The sequence below is a fragment of the Lynx canadensis genome, chromosome D4 (assembly GCF_007474595.2).
Source record: "Lynx canadensis isolate LIC74 chromosome D4, mLynCan4.pri.v2, whole genome shotgun sequence".
Lineage (NCBI taxonomy): Eukaryota > Metazoa > Chordata > Mammalia > Carnivora > Felidae > Lynx > Lynx canadensis.
The window spans coordinates 57,489,636-57,514,724 of record NC_044315.2 but is presented as its reverse complement, the minus strand read 5'-3'; the positions used below and the strand labels follow the sequence as shown (position 1 = coordinate 57,514,724).

Sequence of the window (25,089 nt, the reverse complement as noted above, 5' to 3'; positions counted from 1 at the left end):
CAGAGTGGGACTAGAGATTTTGTAGTTCTAACAAGATCTCAAGTGATGTCACTACTGGTCTTAGACTACACCTTGAGTAGCAAGTACCTAGAATATTCTGGCAGAAGTAGTCTGGCACTGCGGTTGATTTATTAATTTGTTTTTCTGACTGATTTATATATTCTTGTTTGAGTAATAATTTTGAGACAACTAAAACATTCAGATGTATACAGTAATCCCTAAAGCAACCACTAGAAAAGAGATAAAGCCAAAAATTCAATAGATGAATTAAAATGGAATTAGTTCTAAGAACTATTCAATTAACCCAAGAGATTTCAGGAAAGGAATAAAAGAGGAACAAAAAATAGATGAGATAAATGGAAAACAATAACAAAATAGTAAATCTAAACTAATCAATGATTACATTAAATAGAAATAGATTAAACATACTAATTAAAATACAGAGACTATCAGACTGGGTAAAAAAGAAAGACAACTTAATTCTGTCTAAAAGAAGCATTTTAAATATACAGACACATCTAGGTTGAAAAGGATGGAAAAATATATCAAACAGTTAGCTGGAGGATATATAAGTATCAGATAAGGTAGACTTGAATAAAGTGTATTACCATAAAAAGAGACATTTCATCATGACAAGGTATAAATCAGGAAAACATAAAAATCATAAATGTATTTCACCTAGTAACAAAACCTCAAAGTAATATAAAACAAAATATGGACATAATTAAAGGGATAGATAGGTCCATAGTCAGAATGGGAGATTTTCATATCTGTTTCTCAGTAATTGATAGAACTAGACACAAAAATAAAAAATTAATTCACTATGGAATATAGACCTAAACATAAAAGCTAAAACTATAAACCTTTTTATATAAAACATTGAAAAATATCTTTGTGACTGGGGGTAAGCAAAATTTTCTTTGATAAGATATGGAAAAGAGTAACCAAAAAAGAAAAATTATAGAATTCATCAAAATTTGAAACATGTGCTCAGCAGAAGACACTATTAAGAAAATGAATATGGAAGCCACACACACTGAGAGAATATTCACAATACACACATCTGACAAAGACTCGTATCTAGAATATATAAGGGGAGCGCCTGGGTGGCCTAGTAGGTTAAACATCTGACTTCGGCTCAGGTCATGATCTCACAGTGTGTGAGTTTGAGCCCCGCGTTGGGTTCTGTGCTGACAGCTCGGAGCCTGGAGTCTGCTTTGGATTCTGTGTCTTCATCTCTCTCTGTCCCTCCCCTGCTCACATTCTGTCTCTCTCTCTCTCTCTCTCTCTCTCTCTCAAAAATAAACATTAAAAAATAATTAAAAAATAACATACATAAGGACTCCTACAAACCATTATTTTTAAACACAACAACAAAGTATATAATGAGCAAAATACTTGAACAGATAATTGACAAAGCTATATGAAGGACCAATGGGCAAGTGATCAAGTGCTCAGTATCATTAGTTATCAGGAAAATGCAAAGAAAAATCACAATGAGACCACTACACATCAATCAGTTTGGCTAAAATTTTTAATTTTTTAATGTACATTTATTAACAAGCTGTGCTGTGCTGTGCTGACAGCTCAGAGACTGACACAGGGCTCAAACCCATGAACCGCAAGATTACGACCTGAGCCGAAGCCAGACACTTAACTGAGAGGTTGGCTAAAATTTTAAAGATTGACAACACCGAACACTGATGAGAATGTGATGCAGTGAGAACTCTTGTACATTACTGATAGGAGTGTAAAATGGTGTACTTTGGCAAAAGATCTGTCTGTTTCTTATAAAACTAAGTGTATATACCTATGCTATGACCCAGCAATCCCATTCTCAGGTATTTAGTCAAGAGAAGTTGAAACACATGTCTACAAAAAGACTTGTATGAGAATGTTAATAATGATTTCATTCATAACAGCCAAAACTGGAAAACAGCCCAGATGTTCATCAGCAAGGAGAATGGGTAAACAAACTGGGATATCCATATAATGGAGTACTACTCAGCAATAAAAAAAAAAAAAAAAAAAAAGGACAAACCACTAAATCATTTAACAACATGGATAAATCTTAAAAACATTCTGAATAAAGACTTAGGCAAAGAATAGTTACTGCATGATTCTATTAATATGATGTTTCTAAAAAGGTGAAAAGTATTAAAACAATGGAAATTGCTCTGGGCATGGTGGTATTGGGGACTGACTGGGAAGGGGCATAAGAAAACTCATTACAGTGGTGGAAATATTCTCTAATTTGATTGGATTTGGGCTACATAGTGTGCACATCTGTCAAAACTCACTGGATCATACACTCAAGGTGTATATATCTCACTGTAAGTAAAATTTACTCCCCAAAAGTGAACAGCTTTCTATCAGTCTGCGTAAATGTATGAATTTGTTATCACGACTGCTATTGGCAAGGCACAAATTTGTGTAAAGAATTTCCTAGAAGCTTCAACACAACAGGAAGGTGTATTCTATTGGTGGCTTGTTATTGCATTTATTACTGTTACTTTGCTCTAAATCATAGTGAAAAGCCCCTGTCACAAGGTCATTTGAAGGCCCGAGATTCCTTGCGCCATGTGATCTGATGATAGGGACTGGTTTGCAGGATGGCTTTGAGTCATGGTTTCACCATATATTTATTTAGTTACTGTTTAGTTACTGTATGCTACTTGTAAAATCACTGTGGAAGGAATGCTGTGCTTACTTCAGGCTCATGTCTTCAGTGCTACTGAACATGTCTACAATGATTTATTGTCTTCTTACTTCTGAAAGGATGATACACAAGAGGAAGCAACCATGTCCTGTGTAACCCCCAAGAGCTGAGTGAGAAGGAGGGTGATAGGCAAGCTTTGGTCCAGAATGAGGAAAATCCTTCCGATCACTAATGTCCTCTGGCAATGAGACAATGAGATAGCCTTTTGGGAAAACAGAAGTTTCCCTTTCACTGGGATGTGTCACCTCTTCTAGATGTGTCACCTCTCCCTTTCCCTAGCTTCTTCCTCACAGCTCACTCCATGAATCCATTTATTTATTTATTGTTATTTATTTATTGTTGCAAAACAAATTACTACAAAACTTACTAGTTTAGAGGAACACACATGTATTGTTTCATAGTTTTTGTAAGTCAAGAATCTGAGCACTGATTAGCTGGGTCTTTCGTTTCAGGGTCTTTCACAAAACTATAATGAAGATGTTGACAATGGCTGGGATCTCTTCTGGTGGTTTCATTGGGGAAGAGGGAAGAGTTTTATTTACAAGCTCACCTACATGATTGTTGGCCATGTAACTTGAAGGTAGTTGGTCTGAGGATCTCAGTTCTACACTGTCTGCCACACAGTTCCTTGCCTCAGTTCCTGCCCTCAGTTCCTTGCCACACAGGCCTCTCCAATTTGACATTTTGCTTCATTAAACCCAGAAAGACAGTGTAGTCTTTTGGTTAGAATCAAGTCACTAAGGGAAGGGAATTACACAATGCCATGAATATCAGTAGGCAAGAATCAATGAGGGCCATCTTAGAGGCTGCAGCCAGACTCTACCCACATAGAAGACATAGAATGTTTTCCCTGGACTTTGTTCTTTTTCTTTTTTAAGTTTATTTATTTATTTTGAGAGAGAGAGAGAGAGAGAGAGAGAGAGAGAGAGAGAAGTTGGGGGAGGGGCAGAGAGAGAGGGAGAGAGAATCCGAAGCAGGCTCTGGGCTGTCAGCACAGAGCCCTACACAGGGCTAAAACTCATGAACTGTGAGATTGTGACTTGAGCCAAAATCAAGAATTGGATGCTTAACTAACTGAACCACCCAGGCACAACTTCCCTGGACTTCGTTCCATATCTCTTGTTCCATGATGCTTTCCAAACAAATGACTTTTTAAAGCTATGGAAGAAATACTCAAGCCCAAGACCTGTGCCAAGCTCTGTCCCCAAGATGGTTTTCCCTTTCCCACCACCCCTTTCCTATCTCTTCATATGTAAATTCTCCCTCATTGTTCAAGGCCTGGCCAGAAATCTCTTTCCTGAAGTCTCCTTAGGGTTCTAGGTGGAAGTTCCCCCCAAGTGTCCAAAGCCATGCCCTTGAGCACTTGATACAGAAGCATTACGCCTGCAGCTGCTGGTTCCTTAATGCCACAAAGATAGGCTGTTTATAAATAATTCATACCTCTCCAGCTGCTCTTTTCAAGAATTTTAAGCACTTTGAAGTTTGTAGACATTCAAGTAGGACATGGAAATGCTTCCCTTGATATTCTTCAGTGGCCTAAGAATGGAAAGTTCTAGCAGGAACAAAGGGAAGAGAAAAAGAAGTTTTCCTAGAGTGCTTTCAACATAATTAGATCCTGGGGACATTTTCCCAGAAGTATAAAAAGTTTTCTGACTTTGTATGATTCCATTTCCAAACTTTTAATCACTTCAGGGAACACAATAGTCCCAATTACAGCACTGATTTCAAATCGCCTTCTGCATGTACTGGTTGTTCCTTTGGAGATTGTGCCTAAAGCACAGAATCAAGACAGATGGGATGAATGGTTTTCATCCCTTCTTCAAATCAGAGGTGGACATCTCAGCCTGAGCCTTTCAAAATAGTGTTGCTATTTCTGGCCCATGCACTATTCCCAAGCTGTAGGGACCCTTTTTCAGTAGGTTCCTGATAAAGGTAAGTGAGAGTTCTTATCAGAGTAATACTCAACCTTTCGTTAGCACAGTAACATTTCCAGCTTCTCACTTGATTTTTCAAAAAGGTTGGGACTTGAAAAGGGAAGACATGAAGTAGTTTCAGTGGTATTGCAAAGACTGAGGGCCACACAAATATCTTCTTCCTGGATTAGAAAAACCTACATGGCAGGAAGCCTCTGAAACTTTTCAGTCTCATTTAATGTGATCATCTAATTTTAGAGACACCTCTGGAAATGAGATGGTTCCATGGTTTCAGAGCCTCTTCTGTATCTCCACGGAGCATTATTCACATAGTAGCCATGGAAATGGCTGGAGTTGTCCCCGAGTTAGGCTCCAGAGGGCACCATTTATATTGCCTGCAATGTAAATGGGATCTGGAGCTGTGCATCATTGTAGCCTGGCCTTGAAGGAGCCTCTCTGGCTCAGCAGCCCAGACTTCCTGAGCCCTCCTTCCCCACTTCAACAAAAGCAGTTCTGCTTTATATTTTAGGGCTCTGAATTTAAGAAAGCAGAAGTTCTCTTTCCTTAAAAAAAGAAATTATCTTTACTAAAAAGTTTGAACACCATTGATCTCTTTTAATCCCAACACAGACTAGGGTAACCTAAGGATGTAAGAGAGAGAAGGAAGTACTGAAGTCTAAACAACAAGTTAGAAGGTTAAGAAGAATATAGCCCAAACCTCTGGCTTACAGACCTGATGACTTTCCACAAATTCACTGCAATTCCAGAAGGAAGCTGAGTACCACCGTATGAATAAGGAACTCTTAGGAAGCTGTCTTCTTGGTTCAATGTGAAGAAAAATTTTCTAATACTCTAGAGCTCTGCAAATAATGGAGTACACCATTTAGGAATGTAATGAGCTCTTCATTCTTAGAAGATATCAAGCTGAAACTAAAAAGCCATGCATCTGTGGGGCATAGAAAATGATCTCGAATGGGAGAGAGGGTTGGACTAGATTACTTGGGGAACAGAATCAGTGACAGAATATTAGTCTGAGTGACATATCTAGCAGATAAGTCAAAAGGCTCAAGGACTACTAATGCCCACTGATTCCTGTATGGATGCTCACGTAGAGGAAAGGTGACCCAGTAGAATGATAAGAAAAAAAGCACTGCTCTACTTATCTAAGAGAACTAGATTTCCATAAACTGTGATTTCACTCTGCATCTTTAGAGCCAGTCCTGTAGCTTCGTGGAACATCAGATTCAAACTATTTGGGATGTATTAGCATTTCCAGAGCAAAAAGTTACTTTGAGACTCCCTCCCACCCAACACACACACTTGTCTTTCCATCTCTTTTTGTCCTTAAAAGTCTAGCTGGATTTTATATTACCAAAGAGCTTTCTGTGACCCTATTTCCATCAATACCCTGGGTGCCCTTATGGATACTCTAGTCTCTTCTGAATCTTTTGCTTCCCTTTCCTGTTAAGTTGTGAGCTCACTTAAACCTGGGTTATGAAGCACCCCTGTTCCTCATAGGAACTGTCATACCCACTTACTGGGTGCTCAAAAAGTAGGTGGAAGGATGTTCAGACACAGATGGATGGATGGAAAGCCCTGGAGCCAGTGTTGCCCATGAGAAAGGAGATCTTGGGAACAAGAGTATGTTTTCTGTGAGAATGACCTGGAGAGGAAATTAGTTGTGGATTTACAACTAATCATTTCACTAGTAACGGGCACAAAGTTGGAGAGCATGGAGCAAACTTAATGTCACTTTTCTGATCAAAGTTTAATGAGATGAACTGCCATATGGACATAGAACCAAAAAAAACTGAATGTGTTATGTGTCTTATCTCTGATCAAATTCATTAAATTATTAGAATCACCATTTTAAACATTGTAAACTTGATGTCCTATGGTCCCAAAGTAATTTCTGATTTTATTGCTTCTTTTTCCTGGAAATAAATAGAGACTGTGGGCTTTCAAGACTGTTATCCAATCACTCAGCCTAACTGGAACTTTAGATCATATGCCCTCGGCCTATGCAGGGCAAAGAACATTGAGTTTGGATACCTGGGTGTTTTCCTCTGTTGAAGGAGGAGACATACCATGGAAAGTGTCAACCAGACTGCCTCTGTGACGGAGTTTATTCTCCTGGGACTCTCAGCCCACCCAAAGCTAGAGAAAATGTTCTTTGTCCTCATCCTCCTGATGTACTTGGTGATCCTGCTGGGCAATGGGGTCCTCATCCTGGTCACTGTGTCTGTCTCCCGCCTGCACACGCCCATGTACTTTTTCCTGGGGAACCTCTCCTTCCTGGACATCTGCTATACAACCTCCTCAGTGCCCCTCATTCTCGACAGCTTCCTGACCCCCAGGAAAACTGTACCCTCCTCAGCCTGTGCTGTACAAATGTTTCTTTCCTTCGCCATGGGAGCCACAGAGTGTGTGCTTCTGGGCATGATGGCATTCGATCGTTATGTGGCCATTTGTAACCCCCTTAGGTACCCTGTGGTCATGAGCAAGGCGGCCTATGTGCCCATGGCTGCCAGCTCCTGGGCAGCTGGAAGTGCTGCCTCCATGGTTCAAACGTCCCTTGCAATGAGACTTCCCTTCTGTGGGAACAACATCATCAACCACTTTACCTGTGAGATCCTGGCTGTCCTGAAGTTGGCCTGTGCTGACATCTCCATCAATGTGATCAGTATGGGAGTGACAAATGTGATCTTCCTGGGGGTCCCAGTTCTGTTCATCTTTGTTTCCTATGTCTTCATCCTCACCACTATCTTGAGGATCCCTTCAGCTGAAGGGAGGAAAAAGGCCTTCTCCACCTGCTCTGCCCACCTCACAGTTGTGGTCGTCTTCTATGGGACTATCCTTTTCATGTATGGGAAGCCCAAATCCAAGGACCCCCTGGGGGCAGACAAGCAGGACCTTTCAGACAAGCTCATCTCCCTCTTCTATGGGGTGGTGACCCCCATGCTCAACCCCATCATCTACAGCCTGAGGAACAAGGACGTGAAGACTGCTGTGAGAAACTTGGTGAGTCAGAAATGCTTCACCCAGTGAGGTCTGGAGGACAAATGTCCCTGTAGTTCTGTGCTCTTGGCTGCCTGCACCCATGCATCTCAGAAGAATGTGTCCTCCAAGGAAGATAAATGTGAAGAATGATTACCAGAAAACAGAATTCCATATGCAATGGAGAACTTTGGCTGTTACTGGACCCAAGTTCTAAAAACAATAAAACCTAAAACCTGATGGGGTGGGACTTGAAGGGTCGGAAGTGGGTGCTGCTGAAAACACAAATGATTTTGCTGGTTCCCTTTTGGGCATGTGTGAATTCACCCTTGTGAGAAGTTTGCCCATTTGTTTTGGGAAAAACAGCTTAGTGTACCTTTGAGTTACATAAATATCCAAGATCCTTCTCTGGAAAGGAGGCAAGGAAGACAGTGTGGGGCAAAACTCCATGGCAGAATAGTATAAAAAATTATCAACATTAGAGATAAAATGGCACTCTTTCAATTTTGATTTTCTTAGTGGCAGGATTGAGACTGGAGATGAGAATGAAGTTGGCTCTTTCTTTCCCCTGAGGCTCAGATGAGTTGGGATCATGTAGATTCCGTGTAGGGTATTTCCACTGACAGCAAGTAAGCTGGATCCTGCAAATGCATGTGGAAGTTCTTAGCCCAGGAGTACTAATAGCTGGTATCTGGTTTTAAGCTTAATTTTCCTGCTGTGAGTAAGTCTTATGTATTTAAGTACACAGTCTGGCCCTACAGTCCAGAGAGTTAGAAGATGGACCTATGGGGGAGAGCAGAGCAGGAGCATCATGTGACCAGCAGAAGATGAAGCAAGGTGGCTGACTGAGGAGAAGTGGAATGATAAAACTGAAAGGCAGAGCCAGTTTACCATGCACCTAAGAAGGGGTCCAGAGGTGTAATGTGTGATGATCTCAGTCACTAGAGACACAAAAAGGAGCAAAGCTACTAAAAGGAAGTGAACTTTGAATGTCTCTTTTTCCTTGAGGTAACTGGATGTCTCTTTTTTTTTTTTTTTCTGAGAATCAAAATTTTCTGATGAAACCAAATTCTCCCTGCTTGCCTTCCTTGGGTGTCCTGGGCTTCTCCTGTCCGGGATGTGGCCAGCCACCCTCTTTGGCCCCACAGTGCTCTCCTGGCCACACTGGTCAGAAACGTGGACACTGGTCACTGCCTATGTGAGTCCTTAGCCTCTCAGGCTGCTCCTGTCTCACCATTTCAAATCTGGTATTATTTGTCTCATTCTGGTGTGTTTGCCTTTCTTCATTGAGCACAGAGCCTATCTATGTCCATCTTAGCTCACTACAGAGAGGATGACATCAACTTTGGATCAACTCCAACCTTTGTAAGTCAAGAATTGACCTAAAAATGAAACATACTTGTAGAGCAAAATTCCTTTTCAATATCACTAGTTTTGACTAAGAGAACTATAACTAGTTTCTACCCAGATCTTTCCATAGGACTCTACAGGACTCCTTCAGCTGCCCAAAGTGCTGCCATCAGAGAGCTTTCAGCTGGCAGTCTTCTTCAGGAATTAGCTAAAGACTGCTCTTAGCTGAAGAGTGGACTCACATAAGGTCATGCCCCCTTCCTCAGGGCAGCCCATATCCAATGATTGACTGATGAAGAGATATAAATGTCTTACCCCCCCCCCCACTCAGGATAACTCTGAAAGGTGGCCCTACTGCCAGAGTTCCCCACAGGGTTGACTGAGGCCTTTGTTGAGACTACATCACAGGCCAACTCCTCCCTCTGCCCAATCTGGCTTTCTATCCTCCCTTCCACCAGTGTTGATCCCAAGAGCACTCCCTAATAAACATTATGCACCTCAATCTCCATACCAGAGTCTGTTTCCTGGCAAACCCAAACCATGTCATCATGCAAACTCCATTGCTTATGTAATACATATATTCTCTCTTCAGAATCTATGGACCAACCACCTCCCTCCTACCCCTCTGACAATCATTACAAAACTCATGTAGAATAGTTGTGATGTGGGAAACAAAGGCAGAGAGAAATGTGGATAAAATTAAATTTTCCTACAGCTTATAGCCCATTGACAAGTCCTTGAAACAGAGTGACCTTCCTCAAGGAGCTCAGTTGCCTCCATGTTGACACTTTGTTGAGGAACAAAAGGCAATCTTAGCTCAACCCCTCAGGATCCTGTGAGTCTTCTTTAGCATATGAAAATTCCTTTGGAAACTTCCTTTATCTCTACTCCCCCTAAGATATATGTTAGCAATCATTCTCCAAACATATGGGCCACTGATACACATCTAAAGGGTCTCATGACAAAGGTTTTACTAGAGAGTAGTAAACGACCTTATCCTAACAACAGCTAGCCCCTAAAGGTCCTGGAAACTTTGCTTCCAAATTCCTTAGAGACTTATGCTATTCCTAACCACCCCCCCCCCCCAAACTTGAAGGTATATAATCAGTCACCCATTGCAACCCCAGTGCAGCTCTTTCTGCCCATGGGTCCTCCCCATGCTTTAATAAAACCACATTTTTTGCACCGAAGACATCTCAAGAATTCTCTCTTGGCCATCAGCTCTGAACCCCTTCAAACTGCATCAGTTGTGTTAGCATCAGAAGCTTTAGAACCAGATCTTAGTTCGTTTCCAATTCCTCTATTTATCAACTTACTTTGAAGTTTGTTTTATTTTTTTTTTATTTTTTTTAACGTTTATTTATTTTTGAGACAGAGAGAGACAGAGAATGAACAGGGGAGGATCAGAGAGAGGGAGACACAGAATATGAAGCAGGCTCCAGGCTCTGAGCTGTCAGCACAGAGCCCGACGCGGGGCTAGAACTCACGGACCGCGAGATCATGACCTGAGCCAAAGTCGGCCGCCTAACTGAGCCACCCAGGCGCCCCTGAAGTTTGTTTTATATTGTAGTTAACCTCTCTGAAATTGGCTTACCACCGCTGTCCTGCCCACCTCCCTAGTTCAGTGTTTCCCATTCCCATTTTACTTGCCATGAACCACATAGAAAATAATTAATTTGTATGGCACCGTGGGATAAGTGGATGGGTCTACTCATGATGAAGGAAATTAACTTGGGGACTTAGGTCACAACATGTCCTGCTTAGTGACCCCAGGGGGACTCAGCTTGGCATATCTGGAGCCTATGGCATACTAACTAGAAAGCTCTGCCAGAGGCAGACATGTTTCTTTCTTAGCATATGATGAGAGGACAGCCATGCCCCTTCTCCTGGGCACAGATGATTGCATTCTTGACCAAAGCTAATCATATTTTCTCTCCAAGGAATATGAATGTGAATATAGAGATCCTTGTTAGTTGGCATAGGGCTCTTGAGCTGAGAGACCACATAACATAGGACTAACGTGGCCATGTGTCTTGCAAGAAAGAGAAAGCTGGTCTGCAGAGAAATGACAAATAAAATGCTCAAAGAGCATCATATAATACATGACCTAAGACTTAGAGAATTCCTCTCTCTTTCATTTTATGGAAAAATTTAAATCTAGAGAAAAGTAGAGAAGATAATAAAACAAATCCTTAGGTATTCATATCCAGATCCAACAATGATCCATTCATGGCCAATCTTGTTCATCTATATGCCCATGAATTATTTCTCCCTTTCTTGAATTATTTTGAAACAAATCACAGATACCCATAGCATATCATCCTTAAGTATTTCTGTATTTACCTCTAAAAATGACTAATACTCTTATAAAATATAAATCAACCCTAATTCCTTGATATCATCAATTATCTAGGATTGTATATTTCTCCAGATGTCTTATAAATGCTGTAATTATTTCAGTGTGTGTACTTAAACTAAAATCCAAGTAAGACTACACATTATGATTAGTTTGTTTTACTCTTTGGTTCTCTCTCCCCTCTCCAATGCCCCTCTTGCTTCCCCCTCCCCCTCTCCCTCTTAATTTCCTCTTAATTTGCTAGATCCAGCTCCCAGAACTCAGAGAAACATTTTACTTACTGGACCACTGATATGTTATAAAAGGATATAATTCAAGAATAGCCAGATGGAAGAGATGCATAGGGAAAGATATGAGAAAGTGTTCAGAGACTCCACTCCCTCTCCATTCTCTCCCATCTTCACATGTTTACCAACACAGAAGTTCTCTGAACCCCAACCTTTGAGGGTTTTTTGGAGGATTCATTACATAGGTGATGTATATGGGAAGGAATAAGAAGACAATCTTAATCAATGAGGTTAAGCAAAAATTCTGTAGAAATTATAAGTATGAATTTTATATACATATAAATATTTTATATTTACACATATTTTCTGTTCCCATTGAAAGGCCTAGAAACTATGAGAAACTCAAAAGCACCCTTGGCACCCAGATTGAGTTTATAAATACCATTCCCCACTGAAAGAAATCAGAATTTCTTAAAGAAAATGACTATGGAGCTAATATCCAAAGTATGGAGAGGGCTTAAAGTTGTTAGAAGCAGTTAGTTAGGTTCTTAAGCATTTATTTTTTAAAATGTTTTATTTATTTTTGAGAGAGAGGGAGCACGCATAAGAGTAGGGGTGTGTAAGTGGGAGAGGGAGACAGAGGATCCAAAGTGGGTCAGTTCTATGCTGACAACAGAAAGCCAGAACCAGGGCTGAAACTCAAAAACCGTGAGATCATGACCTGAGCTGAACTTGGATACTTCACCGATTGAGCCACGCAGGCATGCTAAAGCAATTAGTTAGGTTCTAACAGGATGCCTGGAAGCCACCAAACAGGAAGTCATGGCTAAAGTCAAAGGCCTATCCTGGCAGCACAGCAAAACAAAGCCATAAGAAACCAGATCAAACCAGACAGGCCCAAGATGGCTGACAAAGTCTCCTCCCTAAGGGTGCCATGACAGAAAAGCCCTGACCAAGTAAGGAAGAAAAGGTATATAACCCACATTCCTGGAAGAGACCACCCTGCTTCCAAGAAAATCTCCACCTTCAAGTAATGAATATTCTACCCCTTCGTTAACAACTGTCAATTAAAGATAGAAATCCAAACTCCAGTGGGCATAGTTCCCCTTTAAGCTCACCCACTCTCACAACTAAAGAGTGTACTTTTACCTTAATAAACCCTCTTGTTTCTACTGCTCATCTGCCGTGTTGTTTGTCCTTGAATTCTTTCTCATGATGAGACCAACAGGCCTCAGCAATATCTTTTGGATGGGCTGTGTCAGAGCCTGAGGTATCCCTAGTCCACCCACCAACAAAGTTATACCAACAAAATAAAATGTTAAGAGCTAATGTGGACACAGCTCCTGTAAACAGCAGAAGTGAGTCAGGCTGTCCCTGTGATATGTTTCCCGATTCCTGTGTGGCTGTCAGTATCGGGGCCAATCATAATAGCTGAGGCAATGGTGTGAGCCCTTCCACTTGTTCCTGAGCTTTCCACAAGAGACCCAAGCTCACATGTGTCGTACTGAGGGGTGACAGTCTGTGGAAGAGTTGCAGGAGAAATCCAACTTGGGGAGAGAGAGAGACTCCAAACAAGACCCTCAAGGCATCTCAAAGCTCAGACTTTCTGAAACAGGAAGAGCGCAACAAAGGAAGGTATGTAGTTCAGACAAGTAAGATGGCAGATCCTCTCTGAATAGGGCCAGAAATTCTGAATTCTGCAAGCTGGCTCTGCTCAAGATAGATCTTTCCAGGGGCGCCTGGGTGGCTTGGTTGGTTAAGCGTCCGACTTCGGGTCAGGTCATGATCTCACAGTCCGTGAGTTCGAGCCCTGCGTCGGGCTCTGTGCTGACAGCTCAGAGCCTGGAGCCTGTTTCAGATTCTGTGTCTCCCTCTCTCTCTGCCCCTCCCCTGTTCATGCTCTGTCTCTCTCTGGCTCAAAAATAAATAAACGTTAAAAAAATTAAAAAAAAAAAAAAGATAGATGTTTCCAATATGTAAGAGCCACTTAGAAAAGACAGGTTTGTTAAACATTTGAAAAGGTGGAACCATAGCCAGAAGCTAGGTATCTGGGATCAGCGGTGCTCTAGGTTTTAAAATCATGCTTCCTTATAATTTACACTGTTATTTATTTATAAAATACATAAATGTTCTCCTGTACCAAGATATTATATACATTATTAAATGTTTACAAAAATAGAAATTGAAAAAGATGGGATAAAAATATAAAAAGAAGGGTTAACATGGAGCAGAGGAGAAATTAAGGGTAGGTCACAAATTCATTTACTAGTTTATTCAGCAGCTATTCATTGAATGCCTAATGTAAGCCAGGTTCAGTTTTTATACTTCAGATACGTTTGTAAACAGTGTAGAAAAAAATCCCTGCCTCTGTGAAAATTGCACTCTAGCAGATGGAAACAGACAAGATAAATGACTAACATAAATAAGAAAATAATAGGGGATGCTGGAAACCGCACAGAATCAGGAATGAGGCATAAAGGAGGACTGAACACATGCACCTAATTTTGCTCCCTCTTGCAACCCACAAAAACTATAGTTAACTTTTTTGGTTTTGTTTCATTTTTTTAAAGTGACAAAATCCACAAGATTAAGAAGAAGGGGGACAGCAGTGTGATAACATCCTGAAGGCTGGAAAGTGGGTGTGGTCATTTCCACTGCAGATCTAACAGACCTACATCCTGAGCCAGAAACTAGGAGAGCACTGCACTGCAACCAGATCCCCAGCACTGAGCAGCCATTGCACCACATCCTCTAGGTCCAGGGGTGAAGGGGTGCTACTAAAACAGGAGGATTAGGCAAAAAAAAATGTATAAGAAACAGAGTCCCTATACCCCCTCCCTCATCCCATGACATTGGCCAACTGTCCCTTACCGATCCAACAAAAATTTCTTCTCTGGAGAAGATAAAACACATGATCATAAGAAAGACTTCAAACAACAGGACATCACTTCTGCAATCAAGTGGACTTTTTCAAGCACACAGCTGCTATACCTATGAAACTCTCATGGCAAGAGCTAGGACCAGATTCATTTAGGACTCTCCCAATGCCCTGTAGAGGCCTAACCTGTGCTAGGAGTTCGGACTCTATGTGGTGGGACACGGACAAGAAGAAACTTTCTAGGTCACTTGATTCTTTCCAACCCCAAGATCCTGAATTTGGAAATGCCAGTGGTATTGAGCTACAAGGATCTGTCCTGTGTAGTGAGTTTCACACTCTCCTAGACCTATCATGGGTTCTACTGAGAGCTCTCACTGACTGGGGTTTATGTTAATTCTGGCAGGACCAGGATGACCTGTCCTCTCTAATGTTTTCCAATAGCTCAGCAGGATGGGTATAAAGGAAAGGAGGGGGAAGAAAGTATTTCTGGAGGGACTTCAAAATAATTGGATCTTGGGGACATAATCCCAGATGTATAAAGTTTCTAAACTTTGTCACTTCAGTTTCTAAACTTTAAATCACTTCAGGGACTAGAATAATCCCAATAGCGGGGTGGAATTTAACTGGCTTCATGTACGTAATACATGGTCCTTTGTGGATTTTACCCAAACCCAGAACAAAGACCAGAAAACTTAGCTCTCATCCATTTCAGGTGCTAACTCCTCTGTCTGCTACTTTCAGATCAGATTGGCTATGTTCAGCCTCTGGACTATTCCAAGACCTCAGAAAAGTGGTGTTCTTTATTGACCTGTTTACAGAAAAGGTAAGAGAGAATTTGTAAAAGAATATGTAAACTCTCGTGAGCCCAGCCCAACTCCTGGCTTCATTCCTTGTGACTAAGTGGCATGGGGTGAACTTGAAGGAAAGACAGAAGGACATCTTAGTGGTGGGACAGAAAGTGAAGAATGAGGAATTCATGAGATCATTTTGTCCCTGGATAGAATATCTCTAAATATATCCCATTCCAAAGAGCATATTAGGAAAACAGAGGCCCAGAGAAGAAAAGGGAGTTGATAATCCCCATACATTGAGTGACTGGTGAAGTACAATTCTTTTGGTAAGTGCTCCAAAGAGTTTGGCAGGTGAGTGAAGGAATGCATGAATAAATATCCCAGGGGCCTGTGGACTGTGAGAGAGAACTAAAAAAGAGGAGGAAATTCGTATCTAAAATTGCTTGGATCAGCAATTGAGAATGAAGATCTGTTATTTCCACCAGACTTATGTCCCAAAAGAATAAAAATTCATACAAATGGAGTATAGCACGTCTCACAAAATTGATTAAAATGGATCAGCCACACATGGTATAGCCTGAAGTAAACATGTGATGTTAATCTTAAATGTGATTCAGAAAATTAAATCCAATTTTGTGAAATGTCAAACACCTCCATGGGTAGCCAAATATCACAAAGTAGATTTTGACTAACTTCTCTGCATTTTATTAGAACAATGTAAAGAGACCCAGATTGCCAAGGCTGTTCTCCAGCTGCTCAGCAAGGCAAGTTTCCTCACTGGCTTTCTGGCCACTTTAGGCATCAGAGAATCATGAAGTTGGCTTTCTGAGGGAAGATACACCATGGAGAGATCCAATTGGACTTCTCCTGTGATGGGGTTCATTCTCCTGGGCCTCTCAGCCCACCCAAAGCTGGAGAAAATGTTCTTTGTGCTCATTTTACTGATGTACCTGGTGATCCTGCTGGGCAATGGGGTCCTCATCCTGGTCACTGTGTCTGTCTCCCGCCTGCACACGCCCATGTACTTCTTCCTGGGGAACCTCTCCTTCCTGGACATCTGCTATACAACCTCCTCAGTGCCCCTCATTCTCGACAGCTTCCTGACCCCCAGGAAAACTGTACCCTTCTCAGCCTGTGCTGTGCAAATGTTTCTTTCCTTCGCCATGGGAGCCACAGAGTGTGTGCTTCTGGGCATGATGGCATTTGATCGTTATGTGGCCATTTGTAACCCTCTTAGGTACCCTGTGGTCATGAGCAAGGCTGTCTACGTGCCCATGGCTGCCAGCTCCTGGGCAGCTGGAAGCACGACCGCCATGGTGCAAACATCCTTAGCAATGCGGTTGCCCTTCTGTGGTGACAACGTCATTAACCACTTCACCTGTGAGATCTTGGCTGTCCTGAAGTTGGCCTGTGCTGATATCTCCATCAATGTGATCAGTATGGCAGTAGCCAATGTGATCTTCCTGGGGGTCCCAGTTCTGTTCATCTTTATCTCCTACATCTTCATCCTCACCACTATCCTGAGGATCCCCTCAGCTGAGGGGAGGAAAAAGGCCTTCTCCACCTGCTCTGCCCACCTCACAGTCGTGGTCATCTTCTATGGGACTATCCTTTTCATGTATGGGAAGCCCAAATCCAAGGACCCCCTGGGGGCAGACAAGCAGGACCTTTCAGATAAGCTCATCTCCCTCTTCTATGGGGTGGTGACCCCCATGCTCAACCCCATCATCTACAGCCTGAGGAACAAGGACGTGAAGGCCGCTGTGAGGAACCTGGTATTTCAGAAACACTTCATCCAGTGATGGTGGAAGGGTCATGATAGATCTCTATTATATAATTTCTCTCACCTAAGTGTCTCAGGGGATAAGAAAAAGGGCCAATTTCATCAAGGGTACATAGACAAAACTAATGACACAGAAGGCTTTATATGAATAGGAAGCATTTAATTGGACTTTTCTACCCCATTCTATAAGTAATTCTACAAAAGTATATGCCATTGGTCAAGCCTTATAGTTATCTATCTCTGTGATGCATTACTGAACTTATTGATGTCCAGGAAAGTAACTTTTCCAGTTTTATTTTTAACTGACAAAAAGCTCTAGTCTAGGGGTACCTGGGTGGCTTAGTTGATTGTCTGATTTCATTTCAATTCAAGTCATGATCTCACAGTCTGTGGGTTTGAGCCCTGTGTCAGGCTCTTTGCTGACAGTGTGGAGCCTGCTTGGGATTCTCTCTCCCTCTCTCTCTGCTCCTCCCCAGCTTGTGGGCTCTCTCTCTCAAAATAAATAAACAAACATTAAAAAAAAAAAGCTCTAATCAATATATCTGTAATTCATTTGCTCCTTGGCCTCTTTCTTGGAACATATTTGGATGGGTCCTTGATTCATGTTACCTTTCAACACATCTTACTCCATATTAAACAAAAGTAATATTTTTATCTTTATCCTCATTGTTTCTTTCTTATTTTCATATTAATTCCTCAAATTGTTTCCTGAATTGTTCTCTTCCTGTCTCCATAATTAACCTCTTATCCTTAATCATAGTCCCTACCAGAAAATCATTCACGCTTTTGGAGCAAAGAAGAGGGTGAGTAGCTTGTGGCAAAACTGATACCAGGGTCAAAGACTCTGGCCTTTTTTCTTTCCCCTTTTTGAAGATGTTATTCACCCCTGGCTTCTGTCCCTGGATAGCAGTGGCCTCCCATAGGTCATCAGAGTGATTTGGAAACAGAGATGTATTTAGGAGAATCAAATGAATTCTATTAATTTCCTGACCTAGCTTGACCAACCATGCAGCCAAGTGACCATCGTGGCATGACACTACATGGCAGTCAGATGGAGAAGAAGGTGATGTTCACCAGGAGACATCTAAGAGTCATCCGCATGATTGGTGAGGAATTCCAAGCCAGTTCCCAATAGTCATCGATCTAGAAGTCCAGCTAAAAGAATGAGTGGAATAGAAAACTTCTGTTAGCTGACATGAACTTTTAATCCAATAGGGAGGAAATAAACTAACCATAAAACAAACAGCCTTTGCTGACAAAGAGTTATTGCAAAAAGATAGTTAAGCGCAGTGAAGAAAAGTCTCAGTGGAACTCGGGAGGCTACGGAGTCAATAAAACAAAAGCAGTTTGCCAAAGAGAAGCTAAAAGAAAAGGTGACTGGGAGATAAAAACATGACCCTAGGGGGAAAAATCCACATTATTTATCAAATAAAATGCAGCAGAAAGTATTTAAAAGTAGATAAAACAATGCTTAAAATGAATTTTTACATTAAAAGTAACTTAAATTTCTCTCCTAGTCTTCAGAGGGAAAAAAAGGGGGGGGGGCTCAGTTATTCAAGAAAAGATGAGAGACATAAAAGATAGACCAGGGGGATCCATTATGTAATTCTTGAGGAGAAAACAGAGCAGATAAAAAGCAAATAGTAATTAAGGAGGAGAAAAAACATTCTGCTGAACAGATAAAATTTCATTCATAAAAGTTTCATGAATCACCAGGTAAGAATTGTAGCAAAAGACACACCTATACACAGTCGATACAGGATAATATTTGATTCTCATCTATGTTAAAATAATTCTATAGACTTTTCCACAGGAGAAAAGCATATTTTCTAACAAGGGATAGGAATCTGGCTGCCATTGGCCTGCTTTTCCGTTACCCTAAATGTGGATGCCAGTGGAACAAGGTTTTCTGAGTTCTGACAGAAATGGGCTGTGAGTCCTGAATTCTACGCACCCTGACCATTGCACAAATGTAAGACTTGAAAAGACATTTTTGGCACGTGCACACACAGAAAGCACGTACCCCTATAATCTCTTTCTGAAAAAGAAGTTTTATTTATAAAGTTCTCCCAACAAATAGTTTAAAATAAATAATTGAACGAATGTGACAGATATGGTATGTAAGACGCTAATGATCAAATGCTAAAGAATAATAAAGTCTAATGAACTCTTGATACCAAATTTGCCAAGACAAATATATGAATTATTAGAAAACACATAGAGGGAAACACTGATAACAAAGCAATGGTATAACTCCAGTTACAATTCTAGATGACTTTATTAAGCTGAGAAATTAAGAAAGAGAAGTAAAGGTACAACCCATTTAAGGTTTCATCTTATGAAGGATGTATCAGGAAGGGGAATCTTATAAGTATAATTCACTGCATTGATACTGAAATACAAGTCTTTATATGCTTGTTGAAATTTTAAGAGACAAGACGAGTAGAAAAGCATTAGGATGAAGACTTTTGAAAGAATTAGAGGATTGTGAATGAACAAAAAAAGTTGATCAAATGAAAAAAAGTCATTTATTGAATCTGAGTAGATTAAAATCATTGTATATTAAACAAATGATACACATTACCCACTTTTTAAAGGAGTTTCAGGGTTTCTAACATTAGGAATGTTAGATCTATTGCAACCATTTTATTAATAGATTCAAGCAGAAAAAGTGATCTCATTGACAAATGTTGAGAAGTCATTTGATAACATTTAATATTTATTTCTGACTTTTTAAAAGTAGCAGACTTGAATAGAGGAAACCATCCCTGACATGAAAGAAAATATCAGAACATCGGCCTGTAGCATGTCTACAACTTGGATTAGAACACCTGCTTTCAATGTCTACATCATTCTGCAGAGTCTAACTAATTAGATGAGGCCAGAAAAATAAAGGACAAAAATAATGAAAAGAAGAAAAAAAAAAAAAGAAAACTATTCACAGACGTTGTTCAACTACAAAAATTTTAATCAAATGTCAAAGCTACTAGAAGTAGTAGGAAAGTACACTAGAGTGGTTGTACATAATTCACAGCAGTCACAAGAATTTTTAAATACCTTGGGAAAATATATAAAGAAGTATGAAAGAACTATATGAATATCATGTATTTATAATCACATACGAACAGAAGAAATAAAGAAACAGTTTCATTTTGGAGGAAGGAAGTGCCCTGAATGTAAGCTTTAGGACATTTAACTATCCTCCAAGTGCTCTCATTCAAAGCCTTTCTCCCCCTTGCCAACAGGTTGGGATGAGCCATGCTCCATTCACTTTCCCATCCTTAGAGCAAGCACATGCTGTTAGTTGGGAAAGAAGGTTCAAGCTCAGGGCTTGGAGACAAAGGTGAAGGCTCACTGACCTAAAGGTTACAGAAGCAAAGAAAACCAGCCTCAACTCAGCCCTTGCTTTTGGAGATAACCAAGGAGTCTAGAACAGACCACTGACAAATGGAGGTTTTCAGAGCTCTGCTTATGTGCTGATTAATTTCCACCTCATTACAACCAGTGACCATTTATCTCAGGTTAGGATGATGTCTTAAATCTTCAAGAGATTACAGCAGCCAATGAAAGTTATTACAAACATGATCAAATCAAGCAACACAGATAATCACAGATAACAGGTCAAGAATGTAATCACCCAAATAGCTTAAATCAGAGCATTTCAGATGCTGGACTGCAGGAAAGGACCAGGTGTGGAAGCAGGACCTGACTGCTTCTTCCAACAGAATGCCAGGAAGGAATGTAGGAGTGGGGGAGGGGTTGCAGAGATGCTGTCCCAGCTGTAGGTTCCATGCTTACCTCTGGTGTTTGCAGAGTTGAGCTGAGTGTCCCTCAAAATTCTTTAATGGTATCAAGATAAGTATTATGAGGGTCAAACAAAATTTGATCCATACCCAGATTTGGCTAAAGGTTGCAAATTTGCAATGTCCACTATAAGCACTCATAAGACACACCTGAACCCCCTAAGAATGCCATCACAGAGGTCAGCTATATCCTGTACTGTGCACCTATTATTTTGGGTGTTGGGGGGAACTGCTCGCTCTCACTCTTATGTGATTCTAATGAGGCTGCCAATCATAGTACACCAGCTCTTGGCACAGCAATCGGGTCTAATGGAAGTCATGTAACCTAAGTCAAACTAACCAGAGCCATTCCTCAGGAAATTTCTAATTGGAGCATGCAGAGAAAGGGTCTTGTATTAGCTTTCTATGCTGCATGGAGGATCATCACTAACTTAGTGGCTTAAAACAACACACGTTTATAATCTTGCAGTTTTGTAAGTCAGGATCAGCCAAGTCCTCCACAAGGCTGCAGTGTAGGTGTTGGCCAGGGCTCGGTTCTCACCTGGAGACTCAAACAGAAGAATGTGAATTAGGCTCTTGACAACTCTCTTCCCTATCGCATGAGGAAATCTGTCCACCAGCGTTTAAAATGAAGCCAGGAAAAAACAAGTAGAGATAAGAAACAGATGGAGAGACCCAGGGTCCTAATGACATGTAGAGTCCCTAATTCCAGCTATGCCTGAGACTGAATCCACCCTTGAACTTCTCAGTTGTATGAACATTAAAGTTCTTTTTGGGATTAAGCCGGTTGGAGTAAGTTTTCTATCTAGCAGCCTAGGAAGTCTTAACAATTACAAAGCCCAGAGAAAAACATCTTTATATGGTCTCCCTCTCTTGCTGACCACTGCATTCTCCACCTGCAATTCTACATTTATATAACCTGGTAGGTCATTCTCAGTTGAGATACAAGAAACTGCAAACCAGTCTTGGTCAAATCCCAGGCTCTTTTTCAAATAAAAGAAAAGGAATAAACTCCTTTCAGGCCTATACTATCCATGAACATAGATGCAAAATCCTAAATTGATTGTGGCATCAGAGGAGGCTGAGCAAGGACATGGGACTTTTTTTTTTTTTTTAACATTTATTTTTGAGAGACAGAGAAAGAGCACGAGCACAGGAGGGGCAGAGAGAGAGGCAGACACCAAATCCAAAGCAGGCTCCAAGCTCTGAGCTGTCAGCACAGGCCCGACGTGGGGCTCAAACTCACAAACTGCAAGATCATGACCGAGCCGAAGTCGGACGCTTAACCAACTGAGCCACCCAGGCACCCCAGAGACATGGGACTTTTATCTCCGTTAAGTTGTAAAAAAATCTCCACTTTGCAGTGTCAGTGGAGAGCATGTGGGAAGCCTAGACTTTCATCCCCAACCCTGAATAATGAGGTGCCCCTTTTCCTTCCCACTTGGGTGGTATCAGAGAGTGTCTAAAGGAGAGTCAGGACTTGTGCCTATGGTAATGAGGCCACCCTTCTTATGGTGTCAGTGGAGGACATGGGAGTAGTAACTATATACCCTTGCCCCTGCCAGCCAGGAAGGAATCAATCAGCAGAGCCCTAGTGGGGAGCTGAAATTCATCCTCTCTAGCAGCAAGGGGGATCTCCTCCACCAGGGAAGGACAGGCTGGTTCAATAAGCAAAGATCAGTCAATGCAATCTATTGTATTAACAAGCTAAATTAAAAAAAAAAAAAAAAACTGACATGAGTAAAACAGGAAAAGCATTTGAAAAACCAATGCCCATTCATGGTAAAAAACAAAACAAACAAACAAACAAACAAACAAACAAACAAAAAAAACCTTTCAGCATTGAATTGGAGGTCCCAGCCAGTGCAGTAGGGCAAGAGACAAGTCTAACAATTTTGAAGGAAGAAAAAAACTTTCATTGTTCACTGGTGTTATTATTGCCTACTATATAGAAAATCTAAAATAACTTGAAGATATATTATAAATATTTAAAAGAGTTGGGGCGCCTGGGTGGCTCAGTCAGTTAAGCATCTGGCTTCAGCTCAGGTCATGATCTCGCAGTTTGCGAGTTTGAGCCCCACACTGGGATCTCTGCTGACAGCTCACAGCCTGGAGCCTGCTTCAGATTCTGTGTCTCCCTCTCTCTCTGCCCCTCCCTCACTCAGGCTCTGTCTCTCTCTAGCAAATAAATAAAACCATTAAAAGAATTTTATAAATATTTAAAAGAGTTTAGCAAGGTTCCTCAACACTAAATCAATATACAAAAACAAATATTGTATTTCTATATTCTACCAACAGATTATGAAATATTTTTAAAGACATAAAGAGGGGCGCCTGGGTGGCGCAGTCGGTTAAGCGTCCGACTTCAGCCAGGTCACGATCTCGCGGTCCGGTCCGTGAGTTCGAGCCCCGCGTCGGGCTCTGGGCTGATGGCTCAGAGCCTGGAGCCTGTTTCCGGTTCTGTGTCTCCCTCTCTCTCTGCCCCTCCCCCATTCATGCTCTGTCTCTCTCTGTCCCAAAAATAAATAAACGTTGAAAAAAAAATTAAAAAAAAAAAAAGACATAAAGAAATATAAATATATGTATTGGGGTGCCTAGGTGGCTCAGTCAGTTAAGCATCCAACTTCAGCTCAGGTCATGATCTCATGGTTCATGGGTCCGAGCCCTGTTTTGGGATCTGTGCTGACAGGTTGGAGCCTGGAGACTGTTTCGGATTCTGTGTCTCCCTCTCGTTCTGCCCCTCCCCCACTCATGTTCTGTCTCTCTCTCTCTCTCTCTCAAAAATAAATAAACATTTTAAAAAATTAAAAAATATATATGTATTTATATATTTATATATAAAAATTAATATATTTATGTTAAAATATAAATATCCTCATACAGGGTTAAATCTGACAAAAGATCTCCAAGACCTTCATGCATAAAAGTATAAATTATAACATGTTTTGAACAATATTAAAACAAAGAAATATTTCCATTTAATGGGTTGGAAAATTCAATATTATGGAGATATTAGTTCCCCTCAAATTGATCTATAGAATAAATGTAAAACCAATTTATACATTCCCAAAACAATTACTGTAGAATTCAAGAAGTTGGGTCCATAATTTATATAGAAGAACAAAGAACTAAAAACAGCCATCACACATTTGAATAAGTATTGGGTGGGGAGAAAGGGACTCACCCTACAAGATATCAAAGTATACTAAAAAGCAATATTAATTAGGGCAGCGTGGCATCAACACAGGAACAGACAGGTAAGCCATTTGGAAAAGAATAGAGATCCCAGAAATGAACCCCTTCATGTTTGGACATTTGATGTATAACAGAGAGGCTATTACAGATCACTAGAGAAAGGATGGGTCACAGATGTAGGCAGGACAATTGGACGTATGTGTACCAAGGAGAAGTATATAAAATATTTATAGCAGCATTCAACTAGGAGGCAACCCAATTATCCTTTGAAGTAGAATGTATAAATAAGCTGTGCTACATTCATATAATGGAATTTAGCAATACAAATTAATGAATTTAGCTACACTCGTAAATATGAATGAGCCTCACAAACATAATATTGACAGAAGAAGCAAGTTAAAAAGAATAACTACAAGCAATTGAATTGATACGGAGTTTAGAAAGAGGAAAGCCTAAACTATACTGTTTAAGGATGCATACGCAGATGATAAAACTCATGAAAAACAAGGAAATGATTATAACTAAAATTGGAATGTGGCTATCTCTGGGAGGAGAGGGAGAGGATGGACAGGGAAAGAATACCCAGGGAGCTTCCAAGGTACTGGCAGTGTTCTACTCCTTTTTTTAGTATATGTGCTGCGGAAGTGAGCACAGTGTTCTACTCCTTAAATTAGGAGATCATTGCTTTCTTTTATTCTTTCAATTAAAAATATGTGTTTTATATACTTTCATATGCATTTACATGTGTGTGCTATATTTCACATTTTAAATTGTTTTAAATACCTAAAGTATTAAATAGTACAATGTGATATCACTTCTCATCTTTAAATTGGCAAAGACCGGGGCGCCTGGGTGGCTCAGTTGGTTAAGCGGCTGACTTCGGCTCAGGTCATGATCTCGCGGTCCGTGAGTTCGAGCCCCGTGTCAGGCTCTGTGCTGACAGCTCAGAGCCTGGAGCTTGTTTCAGATTCTGTGTCTCCCTCTCTCTCTGCCCCTCCCCTGTTCATGCTCTGTCTCTCTCTGTCTCAAAAATAAATAAACATTAAAAAAAATAAAAAATAAATAAATTGGCAAAGA

At 40.7% G+C, this 25,089-nt stretch overlaps 2 protein-coding genes across 2 annotated transcripts; both read left to right on the top strand.

The window, feature by feature from the left end:
* Positions 1 to 6,714: 6,714 nt before the first annotated feature.
* Positions 6,715 to 7,680, top strand: LOC115499572 (olfactory receptor 13C7). The gene has a single exon (XM_030293667.1). It carries the CDS (start codon positions 6,721 to 6,723, stop codon positions 7,678 to 7,680), a length of 960 nt encoding a protein of 319 aa, XP_030149527.1. The 5' UTR covers positions 6,715 to 6,720.
* Positions 7,681 to 16,073: 8,393 nt separating this feature from the next.
* On the top strand, positions 16,074 to 17,033 carry LOC115499566 (olfactory receptor 13C7-like). Its single transcript, XM_030293656.1, has one exon. It carries the CDS (start codon positions 16,074 to 16,076, stop codon positions 17,031 to 17,033), a length of 960 nt encoding a protein of 319 aa, XP_030149516.1.
* The last annotated feature ends 8,056 nt before the right edge of the window (positions 17,034 to 25,089 follow it).